At 47.0% G+C, this 19515-nt stretch overlaps 2 protein-coding genes across 3 annotated transcripts in view; one reads left to right on the top strand and one right to left on the bottom strand.

Annotated features, from left to right (window-relative positions):
• Positions 1 to 261: 261 nt before the first annotated feature.
• On the bottom strand, positions 262 to 4738 carry NCDN (neurochondrin). Its single transcript, XM_021554773.4, has 6 exons — positions 4546 to 4738; positions 3184 to 4170; positions 2813 to 3039; positions 2425 to 2649; positions 2062 to 2204; positions 262 to 994 (listed from the first exon to the last, which is right to left on the bottom strand). The coding sequence occupies exons 1-6, from the start codon at positions 4645 to 4647 to the stop codon at positions 528 to 530; spliced, it is 2151 nt and encodes a 716-aa protein (XP_021410448.3). The 5' UTR covers positions 4648 to 4738; the 3' UTR covers positions 262 to 527.
• A 292-nt stretch (positions 4739 to 5030) lies between these two features.
• KIAA0319L (KIAA0319 like) overlaps positions 5031 to 19515 on the top strand; it is a 29852-nt gene continuing 15367 nt past the window's right edge. For both annotated transcript variants that reach the window (XM_021554757.3, XM_085559795.1), the window contains exons 1-6: positions 5031 to 5182; positions 6232 to 6398; positions 10212 to 10855; positions 15786 to 16059; positions 18086 to 18187; positions 19051 to 19148. In XM_021554757.3, coding sequence (XP_021410432.3) covers positions 6257 to 6398; positions 10212 to 10855; positions 15786 to 16059; positions 18086 to 18187; positions 19051 to 19148 — 1260 coding nt within the window. In that variant the 5' untranslated portion in view covers positions 5031 to 5182; positions 6232 to 6256. The remainder of the gene's footprint in view (positions 5183 to 6231; positions 6399 to 10211; positions 10856 to 15785; positions 16060 to 18085; positions 18188 to 19050; positions 19149 to 19515) is intronic.

Here is a 19515-nt window from a genome sequence, read left to right as displayed (position 1 = left end):
TTGGGATGATGGGACCAGTGGAGGATATGAACTGGGGGATCATCCAGCATCTTCAAGTCACAAGGAGTTATCCCCAGTGCTATCATCAAAAAATAAAGCTTTTCCCATTCCTGCCCTTTTTAGGATAGTTACTAATATGTGCAGGACTCAGAAAATAAGGTGAAAACCTGCAGGGCTTACTGTGACAAAACTGTGACCATATTAACAGGAGGAGCAAGCATCCTGTCAGGGCCCTGGGCAGAAAGAAATCCCAGCACTGAGAAGTTTGAAAAACAAACTGACAAAATGTCTTTAATAACAAAACAAAACAGGCTGTTTTTACAGAGAAATCCACACAACAGGTCGAGCAAGGGCATGGAATGTCCTTAGGCAGCAGCAGTGATGTGGACAGTGCTGATCGTGCTGGGTGCTGCTGCATCACTCCAGTTTTGTAAAGTTTGCTCATTTAAATGGGTTTTTTTCTGTGCCCACCTGGCAGCAAAGAGCAGGTCAGAAGTGCTGAACAGACCTTGTGCAAGTGTCTGCCGTCATTCCCCACCTAGAGTGCTGCTGGCTCCTCCCTGCTCAGCCAGACACTGTTCCAGAGCTGCCATTCCATAGAGATTAGCCCACTCCGTGCCGTGGTGGGCCAGGATCACATCCCTGCACTGCTCGCTGGCTCTGGCCAGCTCCACCAGCACGGCCTGGAAAGCAGTGACGAGCTCCGCATCCACGGAGGCCGGAGCGACGTGGGACAGCAGCTGTGCGAGTGCCTGCGGGCAGCGCGCCTGGAGAGCGGCGTGCGGCAGCCAGGGGAAGAGCGGGACGCAGGCGGCCAAGGCCTGCATTCCCAGGAACCAGAGCTCACCCACGTCAGCCCAGGCGCTCTCGTAGGCGGGAGACACGGCCACGGCCAGGCCATCGCTGCTGGGGTCTGCCTGGGCCGTGTGGGCCTGCGAGAGGAAGCGAATGGCAGCTCCAAAAAACTCCTTGGCAGAACGTGTTCCTTGAAGGGCTGGAAGAAAAGGAAATGAATGTTATAATGTGTTGGAACTCAAAATGTCCCTCAGATATTTTTGGAGGTTCCAGGCCCAGGTCAGATGCATTTGAGACCCTGGCATGCAGCTAGAAACAGCTGTGATTTTGAGTTTGATTTACCAACCTTTCAGGAAGAACAAGAAGTTACAAAAGTTTAGATGTTATAGTAGAAGCAGTCACAAAGTAGAGGGAAGAATTTTTTAGTGTTGTACAGGGGGGTTTTAACACCTGTAGAGGGGGGTTTCTGTTTTGTACCTTGGGGTCAGAGGTTTTATGATGGAGGGATTTAGGCCTGCCCTGTCCTCCCTCTTTCTTCTTCCTTACCTTCATGTTCTTGGTGATGTTGGCACTCACAGGTTGGTTTAGAGTAGAAAAGCACCATTTAATATAGGTAATAGGCATTGGGGAAAAACTGTAAACATGTAACACGTAATGTACCATATAAAAGATAGAAAAGCACCATTTAATATAGGTAATAGGCATTGGGGAAAAACTGTAACCATGTAACACGTAATGTACCATATAAAAGAGAGCAGCAGCCCTGGGCAGGAGAGAAGAAGCAGTCGGGGTCAGAGAGGATGTCAGGGTGTGTGTGTGCCTCTGCCTGAGCTGCTGAGCAAACCACAGCAGCCCAAGAAGAAAATCTTTTAGATAACTTGCAATAAACTGCCTGGAGACCAAACAACAGAGACTGCTGAGCCTTTCTTTGGAAGCTCGGGTTGGAAGGGATCTTTCCACCACACGGAGCCCTGAACTAGGCCTGGGTTCTGTCAATAATGCAGAGTTTGCTCACCCAGAGAAAGGGCCTGTGGTGGGGCTGTGTGGAGCAGAGTATCTTCCTGCCCTAGAAATCTCTTCATCCCAGCACATCAGCCTGCTGAATGTTTCACGTATTCCTTGTTCCTGAACATTTTTGGTTTATCACTCTTCCAATGACAACTGGACCAGTTTCCCTTCTATTTGCATTCTCCAGCCCGACTTCCCAGCTCCTGGTCTCTGCCCATGCAGCACAACGTGGGCTTTGCCAATGGGAACTTCCTTTACCTGCTGACCCTGCAAGGATCCTGGCCATCATCAGGCCCAGAGTAGCAACGTTTGCTGCCAGAACCAGGTGATGCTTCTGGGGCAGCAGAAGTGGAAGAGACTTCAGCAACACATCCATCAAGGAGGGAAAGGTTTTGTCACGCCTAGAGAGAAAATAAACCCTTTTTGACACATTTCCTGAGCAGAGCCAGAAGCACCGGAGAATGTCAAGGTTAAACACAACACCAAAACTATAATGAAATTGGGGATGAAAAAGGAACATCCCTTTTCAGCACAGCACATTAATAGATACTCAAGCTTGATGCACAAGGCACCCTTTCTTCCCACTGCCAACCCCAGAGCCAGCTCCCACAGCTCTGTTACCTGACCAGGTCTGGAGCAGTCACCACCAGGTTAAGGAAAATCCCACACATAGTCTGGAGACTCATTTCAGGGCTTGTCAGGGGTGCTGGGGCTGTGGACTCAGAGGTCAGAACCTCCCACTGCTGCAGGAAGTACTCACACAGCAGTGCTGGTGCCCCTTCGGCGATGAGGATGTCCCGGGGCCTGTCCTCTGCTGTCAAATGGCAAAAGCCAGGTAGCAGAAATCTGGAAGGGGAAAGAAACTGGGAGCATGAGGTAGAATGGGTCTAATCCCTGCATTTACATCCATCTCGGGGGAGAAAGCCCCATGGAAGTGGCATTGCAGGGAGAATGAAAAAAGAAAAATATCTGAGCAGGTTTGCAACAAACGTGTGCTTAAAATGCTCACCTCAGAGCATCCTGGGGTAAGGCAGAGCCCTCTGTCCTGACCAGCTCTGCCTGGGGAAGACTCACAGCTGGGCTGCCCTCCTTGAAAAGCTTCCTGGCATAATCAACAAGGAAAGGCAAGAGCTCACAGATTTCCTGCTTGAGGGAGGATGTCTCTTCTGCCATCCAGGCTCCTAGGACTCGAACAGAGGCAAAGATGAAAGGATCTTGCAGCTCCTCCTGTTTAACCTGCATGAAGAAAGCAAAGTGACACATTATTGTCACTGTACATCAAATACCACAGGCGTGGAAATCACAGTGGGTCAAGAGGGTGGGTTTGCTCCACACAGAGACACTCCCACAATCTGCTCTTTGTTAAAAGCCCTGCATTACCTGTCCCAAGTAGAATATTACAGCTCCAAATGCCTCCTCCATAATCCTCATGAGCTGCATTTTCTGCACATTTTCTAGCAGAGGGTTCTCTTCCCTCAGGCACTCCTGGATCCCCATCTCCATAAGGACATAGCAGGCTGTCACCACTTCCTTCTTCCCCTCCCCCTCCATGGGATCTGGCTCCTCCAGGGTCAGGCGGACCTCCACACAAGCCAAGTTCACCAGCAGGGCCAGGAACTTGCTGCCAGCACTCCCTGCTGGGATCCACTCAGCCCCACAGGCCTGCACGAGGCTGGCTGCGAGCTTCAGAGCGGGGTCCCGCTGCGACTGGCTGAGTTTGCTGCCCAAAACGTCAGCCAGCCCTTTGTAAAGTCTGCAGAGGCACTCGGAGCCCTGTGAGTTCTCTGTGAGAGGAGGTGACAGAGGGATGAAGTGAGGCAGAACCTCACACAGCTCAAATTTAGTCATGTCTTCAGCCTTGAGGAAGTCACTGGAGAGCTTGCTGAGCACAGCCAGGAGCTGTGGAGCATCTCTCTGCCAGCACTTGGCCTCTGCTATGGCCAACAGCCCCATAAGCAGTGTGAGGGCACGCTCAGAGCCGTGACCACCATTCAGGTAGGCCTGGCACAGGGCAGACACTGTCCCTTTGGTCACCAACTCTCTGGGGCCCCTGGCCGTGGCCAGGACAGCGCTGAGGCACTGGTACACATCATCAACCATGGATGTGCTGTCCGGGTCGCAGGGGGACAACAGGACGTCATTGAAGGTCGGGATTTTGTTCAGGATCTGGGAGTGGCCAGCCAGCTGTGGGTCGGTGCAGAAACAGGCCAGCAGGGTGAGGCCGAGGGCACGGAAGGTGTGCGGGGGGCAGCCGGCTGGGGGCTGCTGGGAGATCAGCAGGCGGGTCGGGAATGTGAATCCGATCGCATCAAAGATCTGGCGGCGGGTTTTGGCGTCCACCTCTCCTGCTCTGACTGCTTTGGTCACCTACGAGGCAAAACAGGAGTGAGGGTGAGCACAGCAAAAGGATTTGGTACATGTGCAGGATGGAACTGCTGCAAATCAGAAACCAAAACAACTTTATTTGGTGCAGGGGAGTACGCACTGAGCTGGCACTTGGTCCAAGTGCTAATCCAGAGGTTTACCACGGTGTTCCAAGAGTGTGGCAGCACTGCCCGACCCTCCGCACACCCAGGTTAAGGCCAGGCTCCCTTGCTTTGCTGAAGGGAAACCCAAAGCTCTGAAGCAGCTTGTTCTGAGCTCCCAATTCCCACCTCCCCGCGTTCCCCGGGCACTCCCGTGTCCAGCAGGGTGTTTGGCCTCCCCTTTGCCCTCTCCTGAGGCGATCCCGCGGTTCCTTACCAGGAGCAGCGCTGCGAACTGCTCGCTGTCGTTCTTCGCATCTCTGAGCACAGCGAGGCACCGCTTCAGCGTGGCGTGCCCGTCCCCGGAGTCCGAGGCCATGGCCGGGAAGCGCGGCTGAAGCACTGGAGGGGAACACGGGCAGCCTTCCCTCGGCCGCTTCCCTCACGGCTCCGGTCCCTTCCCTCACGGCCCCTCCTGCGGCCGCGCGCCGCCTGCCCCGCCTGCCCCTCCAGCCAATCCGCGCGCCGCCTCCGCGCCGCCGGCCAACCGCGTGCCGCCTTGTTGGGCGGTGCCCGAAGCCACCGCCTCCGCGCGGAACTGTGGGCAAATCACCTGTGGCTGCGCGGCCTCCGCGCCCGCCCCGCCCGCTGCGACCGGGAGCGGCGGGGGAGCGAGCGGCGGGCACCCGCGGCTCCGCGGCCCTGGCACCGCCCGCACGGCCGGACCCAGCCCTGCTGCCGGGGGGCGGCGGTTCAGCTTCCGGGTGAGCGTGCGCCGCCATGGCCGCGGGGCAGGAGGCCGCGGTGCCCCCGGGCCCGCCGCGCTGGAGCCGCGGCCGTGCCCGGCGCCCGGTGCCCGCCTGAGCTCGCCGAGGAGCCGCTGAGGAGCCGCCGAGCCTCGCCATGCTCCCTTGGTACGTACGGCACGGGGCGCTGCCGCCTCCGCGGGGCCCGGGCCCGGCCCCGGGGGCTCCGTGCCGGGCAGGTGCGGGCACCGGGCGCCGCGGCGGCGGAAAGTTCCCTCAAGGACCTGTTGGCTGAGCGGGCGCGTGTTTACATCCTCCCCCTTGAAGTTTGCCTGCCGTGTCTGTTCCTGCTCTGCTGCGGACGGTTGGGTGTAATTCCTCGAGGTGCGACAAGCTCTGAGTGCTTGAGGAGTGCTGGTGGATGTGGCTGTGACAGCATTCCCTATGGCATTCCCTATGGCATTCCCTGTGAGAGCGTTCCCTGAGACAGCATCCCCTGTCACAGCATCCCCTTTGGATTCTTCAGAACTGACCTATTTAATGCCGTTTAGTGCCTAATGGTGCTTTCACTTCTCCCTTAAAACAGATACTGTTTATTACCTGTGAAATAATTAATGTTCTCCTATTGCATCACCTAGGGATAATTTGCATTCAGTTAGCATATGGGCTGTTAAATAGCCTTTGGTCTGAGAAAGGCAGAGAAGTTTGGTGATCCCTGCCCTGTGGGGCGAAACCAGACGCAAACCAGGGTGTTAGCTCCCAGTTTCCCAGCCTTGCTGTGCTCTCGTTTCCCTGTTTCTGGCTGGCACCAGCCAGCACGGACGTGCCTGTGATGCCATCGCCAGGCAGATGTGCAGGGCTTGTCAGTGCCTGTGTTATCCTCGTGCTGCTGCTGGGTGTCCAATCCTCAGGCATATTTGAAACTGGAATTTCCCATATGCCTGTGTGGAAACCAGTGGATGTCTACTATGATATCAGATGAAAAATGGGGCCTGGAGGAGAAAACCACAAGGTAAAGGCCCTCTGCACTCAGCACTGGGAGCTGTGCCACTACAGACTTCATATGGTATCAGTCATTGATAGTTCCTTAGCAACAGCTGGACTAATCACAGCTGATAAGACATTCCTTTTCCTCCACAAATGCTCTGTTCACTTTGCGCTCTTGCCGGATCTATGCAGGAACATTTCAATTGCCACGGGCTGTTCTGTGTTTCTAGAACCCTGCTGCTGCCCAAAAAGGCCATGGAGAAGAGGTTGGAAGCCAAACCCAGCATCAGCACCCGGTTCCTGTCCCGATACTGCCTGGGAAAAGCTGTGAGGGAGCTGGGAATTCTGCAGCTGTTCTACCTGTGCACTTGCCTGTGTGCCTCGTGCTCCTCTGCAGGTGACTCTTCTGTTCTCTCTGGGACTGTGTGTATGGATTTTTATGGTCTTTATCCTCTTACTTGTTTAAAATACTCTGAGAGAAAAGTGAAGTGATTTACTGCTAGGCATTGTAGGGTTGGTTTTTTATTGGTTTCCTTTTTAATTGTTTTTTTAAACTGAGAAACCACAGCAGTTGTTTTTTTCAAATCAAACAAAGCACCACCCTTAGTAGTTACTAAATGAGCTCTCAAAAGTGTCGCTTGTATCTCAGAGAGAGCTTTTTCTGACCTTAATTTTTAACAAAAAGGACAAGTGATAATCTGGAAAATAATTTTTTTTAAGGAAAACAACTTGGAAAGGCAGGAATGTTTTTTAGCCTTAAGATGTTTAATGCTCTTCCCAAGAGCAGTGTGTCAGAAGTCTTTATTTACTTACAGGCAATGGTTATGTTTGTTTTTTTTATTTCCTGTTCAAACTTGAGCAACCAACCTCTTGCTCAAGTAAATAACCAAGTTAGTGGCTTGGATGGAAGTTTTCCTCGAATGGATTGTGTGATGTTTGGTTTGGGAAGGGGGTTGATTTGCTTTGTTTCCCAGTTATGTGGATATGTTCTCCAGGCAGCTGCAGCATCCCTGTTGTGTTACTGGACCTTCCTGGACAGTTCCCAATGACAGATTTGATTAAGCTAATGAGCTGTGTGATCTTAATCAGCTAATTTAGACCCTAGAAAAACATGTTTGTACTCCTGGTCCTAGCCAAGGGTTCTGTGGTTGAATGATGAGTGTTTCCCTGTCAGCTGATCTTCCTGCCTGCATTTCCTGGCTTTAGTAATTTCTTGGAAGTTTAGAGTTAGAGCTCCTATGAGACTCTTAGAGGGTGTTCTAGACAGTGTTGGTTTGTTTAAGGGCTGCTCTGCTTGGAAGAGTTAAAGCCAGGACTCATAGAATTGTTAAAATTGGAACAGTACAGGTCTGAGATCATCAAGTCCAACAGTTAAATGAGTGAAGAGTCCATTAAATTAAGGCTTTTACACATGTGCAGAAATAAATATAATTATATGGGCATAGTTACCCTGATGTGGACATTTTTTCCATTGCAGAGTTTTTGTTATTTTGGGCTTGTTTGTGTCCCTCAGGCAGCAGAGTTTGTGAAGCTGAGGAGGAGTTATGGCTGCCTAGAAATGAGTGTGGTCATGTGGAGTTACGCAAGGGGGACTGTGTTGACATAACTGACTGAGTGACTGTGTGGCAGGTTTTAAAAGTCCATAGAGTCAAGTCTTTAATCATTAATCTGCTATCAGGCAGGATTAACTGCCTGGGCAAGGCTGTAAACCTGAAGTTATTAATAGAAGCTGTTCCTGTGTGTTCCATTCCCTGCTGCTCAGCAAAGCTGTGAGCTGTATCCCTGGGACAGGAACTCCTGAGTTCCTGGGAAGAGCGGTTTTCTCCTCTGATGTGACAAAAAGAGTATGGAAAAGTGACTAAGCACACCCACTGAGCAGGTGTCTTGTGACTTGTGTGGTGCTGAGTTTAGGAGGGAACTCATCCTCAGGAATGTTCCTGCTTTCCACAGATGAATGCAAGTGTAGATTCTGTTTTCTCCCAGGGCACGTAGAGTTGTCTGAATGTTTGGTGCCCACCAAAGGCCATGGAATTTGAAAATGCAAAGTGAAAATCACTATGTCTCTGTGGAGAATTCACATCTGGCATGCTGGGAGTTGCCGTCTCACTTCTGTCATTGCTGAGAGTTATCTGAGTTTTAAGCTGTCCATGTACAGCAATTCAGAAGAACATACTTGCTAATTGCAAATAAATATGTCCCAAGTGGCCATTAACAGAGTTCTAGAAATGAAATGTAGCCAAAATATTATTCAAATATTGTTTTAGCAGTGTGTTAAAAGAGAAGAAGGATGCTCTCAGCATGGCCGTGTTGTGTCATCCAGGCTATGTCATGGCTCTGACATGTTTCTGGGGATCCAGGCTTTGCATTTGAGGTTAATAAATACAATACCTGTGTTATGTAGTGATTTGTCACAAGGGATATCTTCCCTGGGAACATTTTTAAATGTGCCCCATCTTTGTGTGCTCCAGATCTAAGCCTGGTATTAGAGACTGCTGCCGAATTTCACTGCTTCCATATCAAGCCTTAATTTGAGTGGTATGTGTGAGCCAGGCCTGACACATGAGGAGAGATGGATGAGCAGTGGTGGAGGAGGAGGAGGAAGGATTTTAGGAATGTGGGAAGCAGCACATTTCCCTCATGCACAGGATATATTAGCAACAGTGATTCACCTTTAACAGAAAGGGAATTTTACAGGCAAAACGTAAATCTGAGTGGATGAGATCCTGTTGAAATTCACAGGAATGGTGTAATTCTTCGATTTGTTATTGTTTTTCCAGGCCTGGAGAGAGTTGTGTGTGAATGTACATGTGTTTGGTGTGTACACACGTTCCATATTCTGTTCTAATTCCAGCCTCATCAGGTTGGTGCCAGGACCTTGTCCCTTCCTGTGACTGTGAAGTGCCAAGGACTGGCAGTCCGGGCATTTCAGGTGTGATGAGGTTGGTTGTTGCCCTGCGCACACAGATTCCCTGTCTGCTCTCTGTCCAAGGAAGTGTTGTGTATTGATGAGATGTGATGAGGGTGCTGAGATTTTTAAAGGTGCTGATGTCAACTTTTCTTGCTGTTGAACACTTGCAGAGTTTCTTTTACATGTTTCATTGCTCAAGTGAGAAGCTTCTCCCACTTCTACACAGAGGTGGGTTCAGACACCCACAGGGAGCTCTGTCCCCTATGACTTGGTCACTAAATTCGAGTTTATTCTCAATATGGATATTGTAATTTAAATTCAGACTTTATTTTAATGGAGAAAAATGTTTCCAGTTTGTTTTGTGTTCGGGAACTTCATTCTTGACAGGGAGGGAGCCAGATCTGGAGCATATTGTCCAGCTGCACAACTCCCAGTCCAGCAACACTGTTTGTAAAGTAATCTTCCAATGACCTATTATCACTTGGATGCTGAACACAGCACAGTGTAACAGTCCCATAGGTCATTAGGCTATTTTTAGGGAGTCCTTAATCTGCAGAGCTCTGAATTTTGGAAGCCTTTAATCCATTGATCCCTGCAAGCACTCAAAATTTTCATGCTAAGAAAAAAGGAATCTATATGCAAAGCAGTTGCTGCTTTACTGTGAAGCTGAGACCTTAAGTGACTTGAGTCTTAATTGAAATTATGTCAAATGTTTGAGGGTTTTTAATGAAAAACACTATGGCAGGGTGGGTGGCAAGGCTTTGCCTTGCAGAACTCTTTTCTAGAAACTGTTAACAACTTCCCAAGTGGAGCAGATTCAGTCAGAATAAGCAACTGATGTCAAATACCAGCAAGGAAGAGTTAAAAATGCCTCTGTACTGTTCACCAAGCTAGTGCCACTGGTTGCAGTGTTTTCCTTCTAAGTGGACTACCATGGGCAGAGAGACAAGGCCGTGACTGCTTAGAGTAAAGAACTGTGCTTGGGATTTCTGGGTCCAGCTGCTCAGTGTGGGCATTATGGGCTCCTCTGAAACAGGACCATTTTTGTCTTCACTTCTGCTTCTCCATCCCTGTTGGGAAGGGTGGTTGTGGCTTAGGTAGGAGGAGCAGATTGTTTCTTAAAATCTTGTGTAAGTACTGGATAGTGAGGCCAGGTAGAGATTCTGAGAAGTCATATTTACTTTCCTGTGTTTCTCTCCTGCATTTTTCCTGTGCCCAAATTCATCTTAACAATAGTGATGATATCTATTATCCACTGCTTTGGAGGACTGAGAATTGTCTGTCTTCCCTCCTCTTTCCCAGATGCAAACTGGAACGGATCTAAATGCGAGCTGGGGAGGATCCTGCTCGGCGGCCGTTTGAGATCGTGGGCAGGTCACCATTTGCAGCTTCTGGAAGGGTTCCATACTCTGAGCTCCTGTCAGACCACTTGCTGCCAGCACCCCACCTGTGATGCTTTTTGGTTCTTGGAAAATATGTGCATCCAGGTGAACTGCACCATGCCTGGCACTTGTCAGGCCAACAAGACTGGCTTTTCAGATTCTGTTTTGGTGTTTCTAAAGAAACCAAAAAGCACAGAGCACTTGTTAAACTTCCATATGGAAGGTGACATGAAGACTTGGAGTCACAAGTGGTTGGCCTGGGACATCCCTGTCCAGAGGAAGAAAAGACTGCGGAGATCATTCCAGAAGTGGAAGTTGGCAGGTAACAGGGTGCAGCTCCTGAGAAGGGATTTGCCAGAGAACTCCAGAAGCAGCGGAAGCAAAACAGAACGCTTGAAGGATCAGGTCCTGAGGCACTTGGTGGCAGACAGAGCTGCTTCTGAGAAGGAAAACCAAAAGCAAGACTTGCTGAAAAATGGACAGAATCTGAACCCCAGAAGCCCACTCTCTCCTAAGAGCAATAATGTGAACAGGTCACAGGATGCTGATGGTGATTTGCCCCAGGTAAGTGGTTGCTGGAACTGGGGTGGGGCTTTCTGGAACAGCTGTCCCTCTCCTCAGTCTCCCTTTACATTGATTTTTTGACTTGGAACTGTCCAGTGATGGGATACCTTTGCAGGTTACCAGCTTTCAGCCTCCTATCAACAAGGCATCACCAGCAGTTTGGGGTTTTGTTTGGGTTTTGGGGTAGCTTTTTCCCCCCCCCCCTTTTCTTAATTTGGATAAAAGTGTTGAAGTGGGAAGGTGAGGCAGGATGGAGTCTATGATAATGCTTATCCTCTGTATAATCACACAGTGTGCTTGCCAGATGAGAAGGAAAGGTGACATGTCAATGGGAATTTTCTGGGAACTGAAAACTGTTACCTGTGAAAGTATCTGTTCAGATCCACACAATAAAAAAAGCTGCTTTCATTTAAATGCTGAATCAAGGCAATTAAATACATTATTTTATGGAGTCATGCAGAGAGCTCAAAGCATACTTTGATGTCAATCTGCTTGCTTGAGTTGGCATCTTAATTCCAAACGTTCTCTTTTTTGAAGAGTGCTCCAGTTTCTCAAATCCTCCAAAGCTTACCTTGGCACTGGGTGAATGAAATCAGTTTAGTCTCTTCCCCAAATACATACAATGTTAAGCCAGTACATCATAATGTTACAGAGAATTTGGCACATTTGAATTGTTAAGTGATGTTTGTATTTTTACATCTGCAAATGATTTTTTCAGCCTTATCTCAAAAATGCTTGTGCAGTCCTGATGGTGAAATATAATTCTACTTTGTTAAACTGCTCCTGAAATAGCTTTTGCCATGTTTCAGGGATTTGGCTTTGTACAAAAACTGGTGCCTCTGGTTCTGGAAATAACTGAAGTTTTCAAATCCTGGGTGCAGGTAGGGCTGTGACTGCTGGAGCCACCACCCTGGAGCAGGATGTGGCGAGCAGCCAAGGGACACTGCCGGGAGCTCCCTGGGTCACATGTGAAACCAGGCACTAAAACTTGACAAATGTTTGATTTTCTAGACCCCCCCAGCATTTGAGGCTGACTTGAGCTCAGATTTCTCTCTCCCCTGCAATGCTGCAGCATTTCCACTCCTCCTGTTCTTTCTTCCTCCTAGTACTTGAGCTGAGCATGGTGACCCCATTCTCTCAGCTGTCACACGTGTGAGGAGATGTTTTTGCAGCACTCTGAAATGTCTTCTCTTGCACTTGGGGAACAGATTTTACATCCCCCTGCTTGTTCTTTTTGCAGTTTTGCTTTCCAGGTTATCCTGCTATCCAATCTGTGTCTAGTAAACTGGTTGCAAATATTAAATTACACTGATTAATCAGCTTCTGAATGCTGAACATGCAAGATTTCCCATCTTTAGGAAATGCTTCCATTGTCATTAATGTGCACTGTTGGATGTGTGCTGGGGAAAGGTTTTTACTCTCCTTGATGATTTTTGATAATAAGAAAGTCCATGTCTCCTAATGAAATGCAAGTTCATAAAAATAAAAATGTTTTACTAAAATGTAGTGACATGATGGAATTCCTGACATTTGCATTTTTGAGGAGAAGGAAGAATTAAAATATCCACCTGGGCTAATTCCAGGATTATTGAACCATCCAACTTTACCTGCAAAATGCAAAGCCAGCTCTGCAGCTGTCCTTGCACTTCAAATCCAAGGGCAGTTTAATGTGAGCCAAGGATACAACACTGGGGGCTGTGTTCTTGGACATGGGCAGACCTTCCAGGAGGCAGGTATTCCAGGCTGGGTTAGTTATGGACCAAAATAAAGTTACACCCATGATGAAATCAGTAGAACTTCTCCTGGGCTACATGTGGCCCAGTCCATGGAGCACATGGCTGGGTGTTTAGTGCTGTTCTTTAGGAAGGATTGGAAGATAGGGATGGTACTGGCTGTTCACACCTGAGAGCATCAAACACCTGAAGTAGGAAAGGACATTTGAAATCAAAGTGCTTTTTCTTCTCTGCTGCTGCTGAGCATTGAATGTATGGAAAGCAAATCTTTTTCTTTGGTCTTGCAGGCTCAGAGAGAAGGAAAATTATAGTTTTGGGAAAACATTGCCTCTGTGGGTTTCAATTTTCCTCTTGCAGTTTTGATGGCTCCACAGCCATCTGCAATGGCATTTGCTAATGTGCAGTGAGCATTAATTTCTGGTTTTGCTGTATCCATGCTATGGAACCAGAATAAACCACAGTACATCCTGCTCATCAGCCCTTAACTAAGGGAGATTGGTACTTTTTCATTAAAGTGAGTGACATTTTTCAGGCACCAGTTTTTTTTTGTCTTGTTATAAAATTCCATGTCAATTTTAAGATACAGCCAGTGAGGAGAAGCATTTGAGTGCAGCATTGCTGATGAGCAGGGCTGCTGCAGCACTGCAGCAGCTCTGCAGGCAGGCTGGAAAAGGCTGGAGCAGGAGTGTTGCAACAGAGCCAGAGAACTCATTCCTGCCCTCACATCAAGCCCACTCTTTGGCTCCTGCTGTCACACTTCCTGCAAGCTTTGCATCCAAAAGGAACAAGGAAATGTCTCTCTTTACCACCAGCACAAACTCTGTCATGGTTTGTGACATTACCTACATTTTAGTGTCTTAAAGAGTCTTCACAGATATGCAGGTGCTGCAGACAGCAAGGACACCATCTAAGCTGAAAAGAGCCCATTCTGTTAATTCAGATCAGGCCTATTTAAATTAAAAAAGAAAAGAGAATTCCAGAACAGGGGTATTTTTCTCTCAAGTAACTTTGTCTCAGTGTGGATTCTGATGTACAGGGCTTCTCTAGTCCCTCTAACAGACGTGGGACTCCCAGACAAGGACACTGAGTTACTTGTCTCAGGCCAAAGGCATTTAGGGGTGGAATCAAAATTGTCTGAGGCTCCTGTGTTGACTCAGGCCAATGTGTCACTCCTCTCTATTTTCTAAGCTAATAAGATAGGACAGCTGGCAAACTTCTAGTCTCCTTGTCACTTATCCCCAAGAATGAAATAATCTGTTCTTTGCTTTAAAGAATTCAGAGTTATGGAGCAAAGATAAGAAATGTCTCAGCTTGCAAGCATTAGAGGCATTTTTGGCTGTTGTGTTGCCCCAGGCAAAGCTTATCTAATTCGAGCTCTCCACAGACATTTGGCTGTCAATTCATCCTGAAGATTTTTGGAAGGAATAGGATCTCTCTTAACTGTAAAGTGGGGTTTTTTTGGGAATTAAAAGTGAGTCAAGAAAGCATTCAACTCACTGGAAATACTGCCAAGCAAAGTGGAGATTCTGCTATGGACAGCAGGTGAATGTGGCTCTCCAGTGTATTATTTGTGATTCTTGTTCTTGTGACCCTTCTGAGTTGATTCTTAAGAAGTAAAAAGTGGCTTCCCATAGTGGTAGGAAGTCATGGGAACATTCTGCTCCTGTGCCTTTCCTAAAGAGTCTGTCTCACTTGAGTTCCTGCCTGGCTGTTCCCCTCTTCCTCCTGCCAGCATTTCAAACTTTATCTTGAGGAAAGGGAGTCAGTACCCTTTGCAGTTGTCAGTGGGTGGAAGATGATACAGCTTGGGACATCCAGCTGTCCTGAGGCCACTGAGGAAGAGAAGCATGCCAGATTTTTCCTGCATGGATTCCAAAGAATCCATACTTTTGTTTTAGTAAGCCATTAGCAAGTAACCAAATAAAGGAAGACAGCTTATGTCTGTGTTTGATTCTTTGGTACATAAAGCTCAGATGTTAATCAAACAATTGTTTTACATTCTGTGAGCAAAGTGAGCTATGGTGAGAGGAAATCATTTGCCTAAGGCTGAAACAAAACCTTTCAGAGAAGCCCTCAGTGCCTTCACTGCTGCTCCTGTCTTGGTTGTTCAGTGTGGGCAGCACAGCTTTATTTTTACAACCAACATTTAGTGTTTTCTAAAGTCTTGCCCATTTACTGATGAGGATGTTGCCCACCATGGTCTGGAGTGTTTTCCCAGTTCCTGTTTCCTGGACTGAATGCCAACAGCATGGTCTGAAAGCTTGAGTATATTTCCTTCAATATGAGCTTTTAATCACTCTTCTAATGGGGAGTAGTGGTGGGAAATCCAGCTCCAAAGCACTTTCTGAGTCAAAGATGCTAAATTGCTCCATTTTAAATATTTAGCAGATGTTCTCAAAATAGAGTTAGCTAAAAAAAAAAAAAAAGAATGTGCTACACACAGGGACTTCACTGTGAAGGAGAAATTGTCAGGAGTATGGCCTGGCAGGCTAGGAACTGGAATGGGGCTAGGTAAAAGGAATTTTCTGATAAAATAAAGGAAATTGTTCCTGCCACTCTGATTATTTTCAATCAAGAGGCTCATCCTGTGTGGATGTAAGCAAACTTTGTGCTCTCCAGCTCCTCTCCCTGCCCCAGCAGCATCTCCTGGGGCAGGCACACAGGGAGCTGTGTGTGTCAGCTCACCTTGCTTTGAAGAGTGATTCCAAAATAAATTTCCTCTTGCTGTAACAATCCAGTTATTACATAAAAATGCCACTGCAATCCTCCTGCTTCATGTTGGCCAATTGCATGGCTTCAGGAAAAGGAAATCACAGTCAGAGTAAATAAACCCCAGTTTGTGGTCCCTGTCTTTAGGGGCTATCCTATCCCACCTTTCTGTTCTTTTAATTCCACTCACTGCAGTTTTGAACCTGGATCTTTTCTTATACTTGCCACATCCACAGCCTTGGTACTTAAATGCTGTAGCTAAATCTGGTGTTTACTGGTGTTCAGCTGGGGTAGGAATGGCCTGTCTACTCTGGAGGAAGAACTTGGAGAAACACTTCAGAAGAGAGGAGGGGAAGTTGTAAAATCCCTACTTCTGGAAAAGCAAATCAGGGATTTTTGCAGCCTCTCTAACTGTGGAGGAGGAGAAAGGCAGCTTAAAACTTCCATTCAGTGTTCAGGTCAAACTCAGACAACTTCTTCCTTTACAGATCCACACAGGAACATCTGCACCAGAATCATCAGTGCTGACTACGTTCTCCAGCCCTGTGCCACCAGACTTGACAGCTCCAGGGAAGACTGAGAAGCCTGGGCAGCCTGATGATGCCAATCCTCAGTTTCCCACAGCCAGCCCCATGCCAGTGAAAAGCACAGCAAAGACACAGGCAGCAACTTCTGTGCCCAGTGGAGTCCCCACGAATAGCACTGTTCCTACAGCCCAGAGCAGCACTGCTGCAGCCCCAAGCACTGCTGCCACCACCCCAGGTGAGGACTTGCAGAGCTCCAGCAAATGTCACCTGCTCAGGCTTTTTCAAACCACAGCAGTGTGGAAAAATAGGAGATAATTATGGTACCTTGGAGAAAATACTGAGACATCTGTGTCAGCACACTTGCTGTCAGATCTCAGTAACTCTTGAGGTCTGGAATGGGACTTGAGCATCGTAAATCTGCATGTGAGGACAGCTGGGAATTAATAGGAATATCTTAATTCCCAGAGTGAAGGCTGAGATGTGATGCAGGGTAGAGTCCTGGGACGTGTTTTTCCAGTAGCCTTGGCATGCTGCTATCCATCAAATTGAGGAGAAATCTTAATGTGTGCTCAAAAAAGGGTGTCACTGATTATTTTCTGTCCCTGAAGTGTCACTGCACAGTTCAGCTGTGAAGAACAGTGTACTTGGCTGTTAGCCCAATGCTTTGCTTTGCAGCATGATGATGTTTCTGTTCACACTGGTATTTCCTAAAAGAGACTGTTGAAAATGCATAAAGGCCAAAATGCCCTTTGGCAGCTCTGTTCCCTCAGCCAGCCTGTCAGCTCTCCCTGTAGGGATGGCTACGCACAGGGAATGGCGTGTACTGCTCATGTGCTGCCTCAGAATTCACTTAATCCCGTGTGCTCAAGCATTCACAGCTGAATTTCTTTTGAATTTAGGGTTCCTTTCCCTTACAAGGGAACAAATGGAAAGTGTAAGGGAAGCACTGCATCCAAAGATGGTTTTGGCAGGAAGCTCATTGGCTGCTTGTACTGACAAGTTAATGGTTTGGTTTTTGTTTTCTGGTTTTGTTTTTTTTTTTAAGGGCTTACCCCAGCTAAAACTGGAAAATATGTTTTAAACATCTTCATTGGTTTGTCTGGGAAGACTTATATAGCCAGGGCCTCCTGGTTCTGCTAACCAATGCAAAGATGATGTGAAGACTGGATTTTCCAAGATTTTTTATCTGTTTGTCTGGGTTTTGTTTTTGTTATTTCCTAATGAGATCTCATTGCTTTTTGCCTTGGAACTCTTTGAAGGTGAAAGACTGGTGGAGTATTTGAGAGGGAAAAAAAAAAGGGGGTTAATTCCACTAGCTATTACAGTTGGAAGATAGATAAATAATAGATAATAAAGGTGGGAAAATAGCTGAATGTCTAAGGTCCTTTTTTCCTCATTTTTTAACTTGGATTTTTTGTGCATACCTCTGAAACACTGTCTTTGACAGGGTCAAACTAAAGAAAGAGTATTTCCTATGCATAATTCCCAGACCAATAATAAAAAGACAAATATAAAGCAAATGGAAGGGGAGGAGAGAGATGAGGAGGCCAAGAGGTGTTTTTAAGAAATGTGTTGAACTTTCTGGTTATCTTAGTGCTAATAAAAAGCAGGAAAAAATATGTCCCTGGCCATAGTTTTCAAGGTTACCCTGTAGTCTTTCAAAGCAACCTGTCAGTTTATTTGAAATGGAATGGCAAGAAAATTCTTGAGCAGGGGTGGAAAAGAAAATACAAATAAAAGGACCAGGTTTGTATCTTGAGCTTCCATACCCAGTGTGGCAGCTGTGCAAGTTTAAAAAAATTCTCTTAGCCCTCAAGCGGTTTTTCAAAAAAGAAATTCTGTGGATTCTTTATATATTTGTGAAGGTCTGGAATTGCAGTTTGGGAGTAGCAGTGTTTGTCTTGCTGTGCCATGAGCCTGCAGCTGAGTTCTCTGCCAAAAAGCTGTCAAGTAAAACCCTTCCCATCCTGCTGGACCTGGGTGAGGAGACTCCCCTGTGCAGGGCCCAAGGGCCACGTTTCAGCACAGTAACTGCAAAGAGAGAGGTGACTGAGTAATTTTGGGCTTGTCTAAAAATTGTAAACCCCCATTAGTGCTTTTGCATTGACAAGGAGAGCGAAACCTGAAATGGGAGGTCTCTTAAGGAACAGGATGTTTACAAAATACATCATCATTTGTAGCTGGGGTTTATCCCATAAACTGAAATCAAGGTGGATTTTTTTTTTCGTGTTCCTCTCCAATTCTGTGTTTGTCCCTTTCAGCTATGAAGGAGCTGGTGGTTTCTGCTGGAGACAGTGTTGAAGTGACCCTGCCAAAGAATGAAGTTCAGCTGAATGCATTTGTGCTTCCTGAACCACCAGCTGGTAAGGCTTCCCTGGGAATTCTGCTAAGGGCTTGGGATGTGAAAAGGCAAACAGTCAATTATGTGTGGCACGTAATAAGGGAAATCTTGAAAATGTCTTTTGTCAGAGAGCACTTTCCTGTGGAAATGTTTTTATAATCAGCTATTACCTCGTGCTGCCTCTCAGAGAAAATAGTGAGACACAAAAAAATGGAAAGTGCTACAAAGCCAGTGGACTTGGGAGATTGTGGGAAGAGATGGCAGAAGAGATGGCTCATTCTCACGGTGCTGTGCGAGGAAGTATTGGATTTTTAGCATCTGTTCTTGATATTTGCTGATAGGAACTGAGCTGTATTAGCAAGTGATTGAAATCTGAATTGGGGTATTTGCCTACTGAGGAACACATTCTATATACTCCTCATTTAATCATGCAAATTGTTAGAAGGTATTTTTAAGTATTTTTAAAGTTCTTACCTTAACTCTGTCCACTGTGGCAGTGGGAGTTGTAGAGGTAGGTGTGTTCCATGTTGTGTGACAGCAGGGATTGATTCATTCCTGTTCAAAAATTGGCATTCCTGTGTCTGCAGGATCTAAGGATGTGATAAGGCTTTTCTCTCTTATTATCCTGGAGCTGTGATTGTTCCAAAGCTCTTTATTGCCTTGGAGGCTGAAAGATGGGCTTTGATTCCAGAGTAAATGAGTTTAGAAGCACAGATTGTCTCTTTTCTTGGGTATATTCCCAAAAAGCCGCAGCCCAAGCTGTCTCATTTCTCCACAGCGCAGCAGAATGTGCCTTGTAAATGTTTAATACCTTTGCAGTTCTTTAGCATGGCAGAAAGACAGGCTTTGAAAACAAACATCTGGACCTTTTCTCTTTTTTTTAAGGAACCACATATTCCTATGAGTGGGAGTTGATTACTCATCCAAAAGACTACAGTGGAGAAATGGCAGGGAAGCACTCCCAAGCCCTGAAGTTGTCTAAGGTAAAACTTCGGCTACTTAATATCCTGTTGTGTTAGATGCCAAGTGGAGAAGATGAGGACCCCAGCAGCCAGGAAAGACTTGTATGGGATTTCAGGATGAATAGGAAATTGCATGATGGGCTGGCAGCCAACATTTGACTGGGAGCCCTCTTCTGAGGCTTTTAGGAAAAGGAGATTCATCTGGCACGAGGGAAGGAAGAAATTTATTTCAGGGGGTACAAGCGGTGTGACAAGGCACACAAATGGCACAATTTAACAATAACAAAGGGTGGGAATATTCCTGGAACAGTGTGGTAGTCTGCTTAGGTCTGAGCCTTGTACTGCCCAGTGGAAGAGGGTCTTGCTGCTTCCATTAAGGAGAGCCCTG

The sequence above is a fragment of the Lonchura striata genome, chromosome 23 (assembly GCF_050655825.1).
Source record: "Lonchura striata isolate lonStrDom1 chromosome 23, ASM5065582v1, whole genome shotgun sequence".
In the NCBI taxonomy this organism is placed as follows: Eukaryota; Metazoa; Chordata; class Aves; order Passeriformes; family Estrildidae; genus Lonchura; species Lonchura striata.
Note: the sequence above shows the minus strand (reverse complement) of the source record. Positions and strands in the feature narration are given on the sequence as shown.

Bases quoted from the DNA above. Each gene is read 5' to 3' on its own strand.
- NCDN (XM_021554773.4), bottom strand. From the start codon at position 4,647: ATGGCCTCGGACTCCGGGGACGGGCACGCCACGCTGAAGCGGTGCCTC. The intron at 3,040-3,183 runs GTAATGCAGGGC...TTCTTCATGCAG, and splicing joins TAATATTCTACTTGGGACAG to GTTAAACAGGAGGAGCTGCA. The intron at 995-2,061 runs GTAAAGGAAGTT...CTTTTCTTCCAG, and splicing joins GATCCTTGCAGGGTCAGCAG to CCCTTCAAGGAACACGTTCT.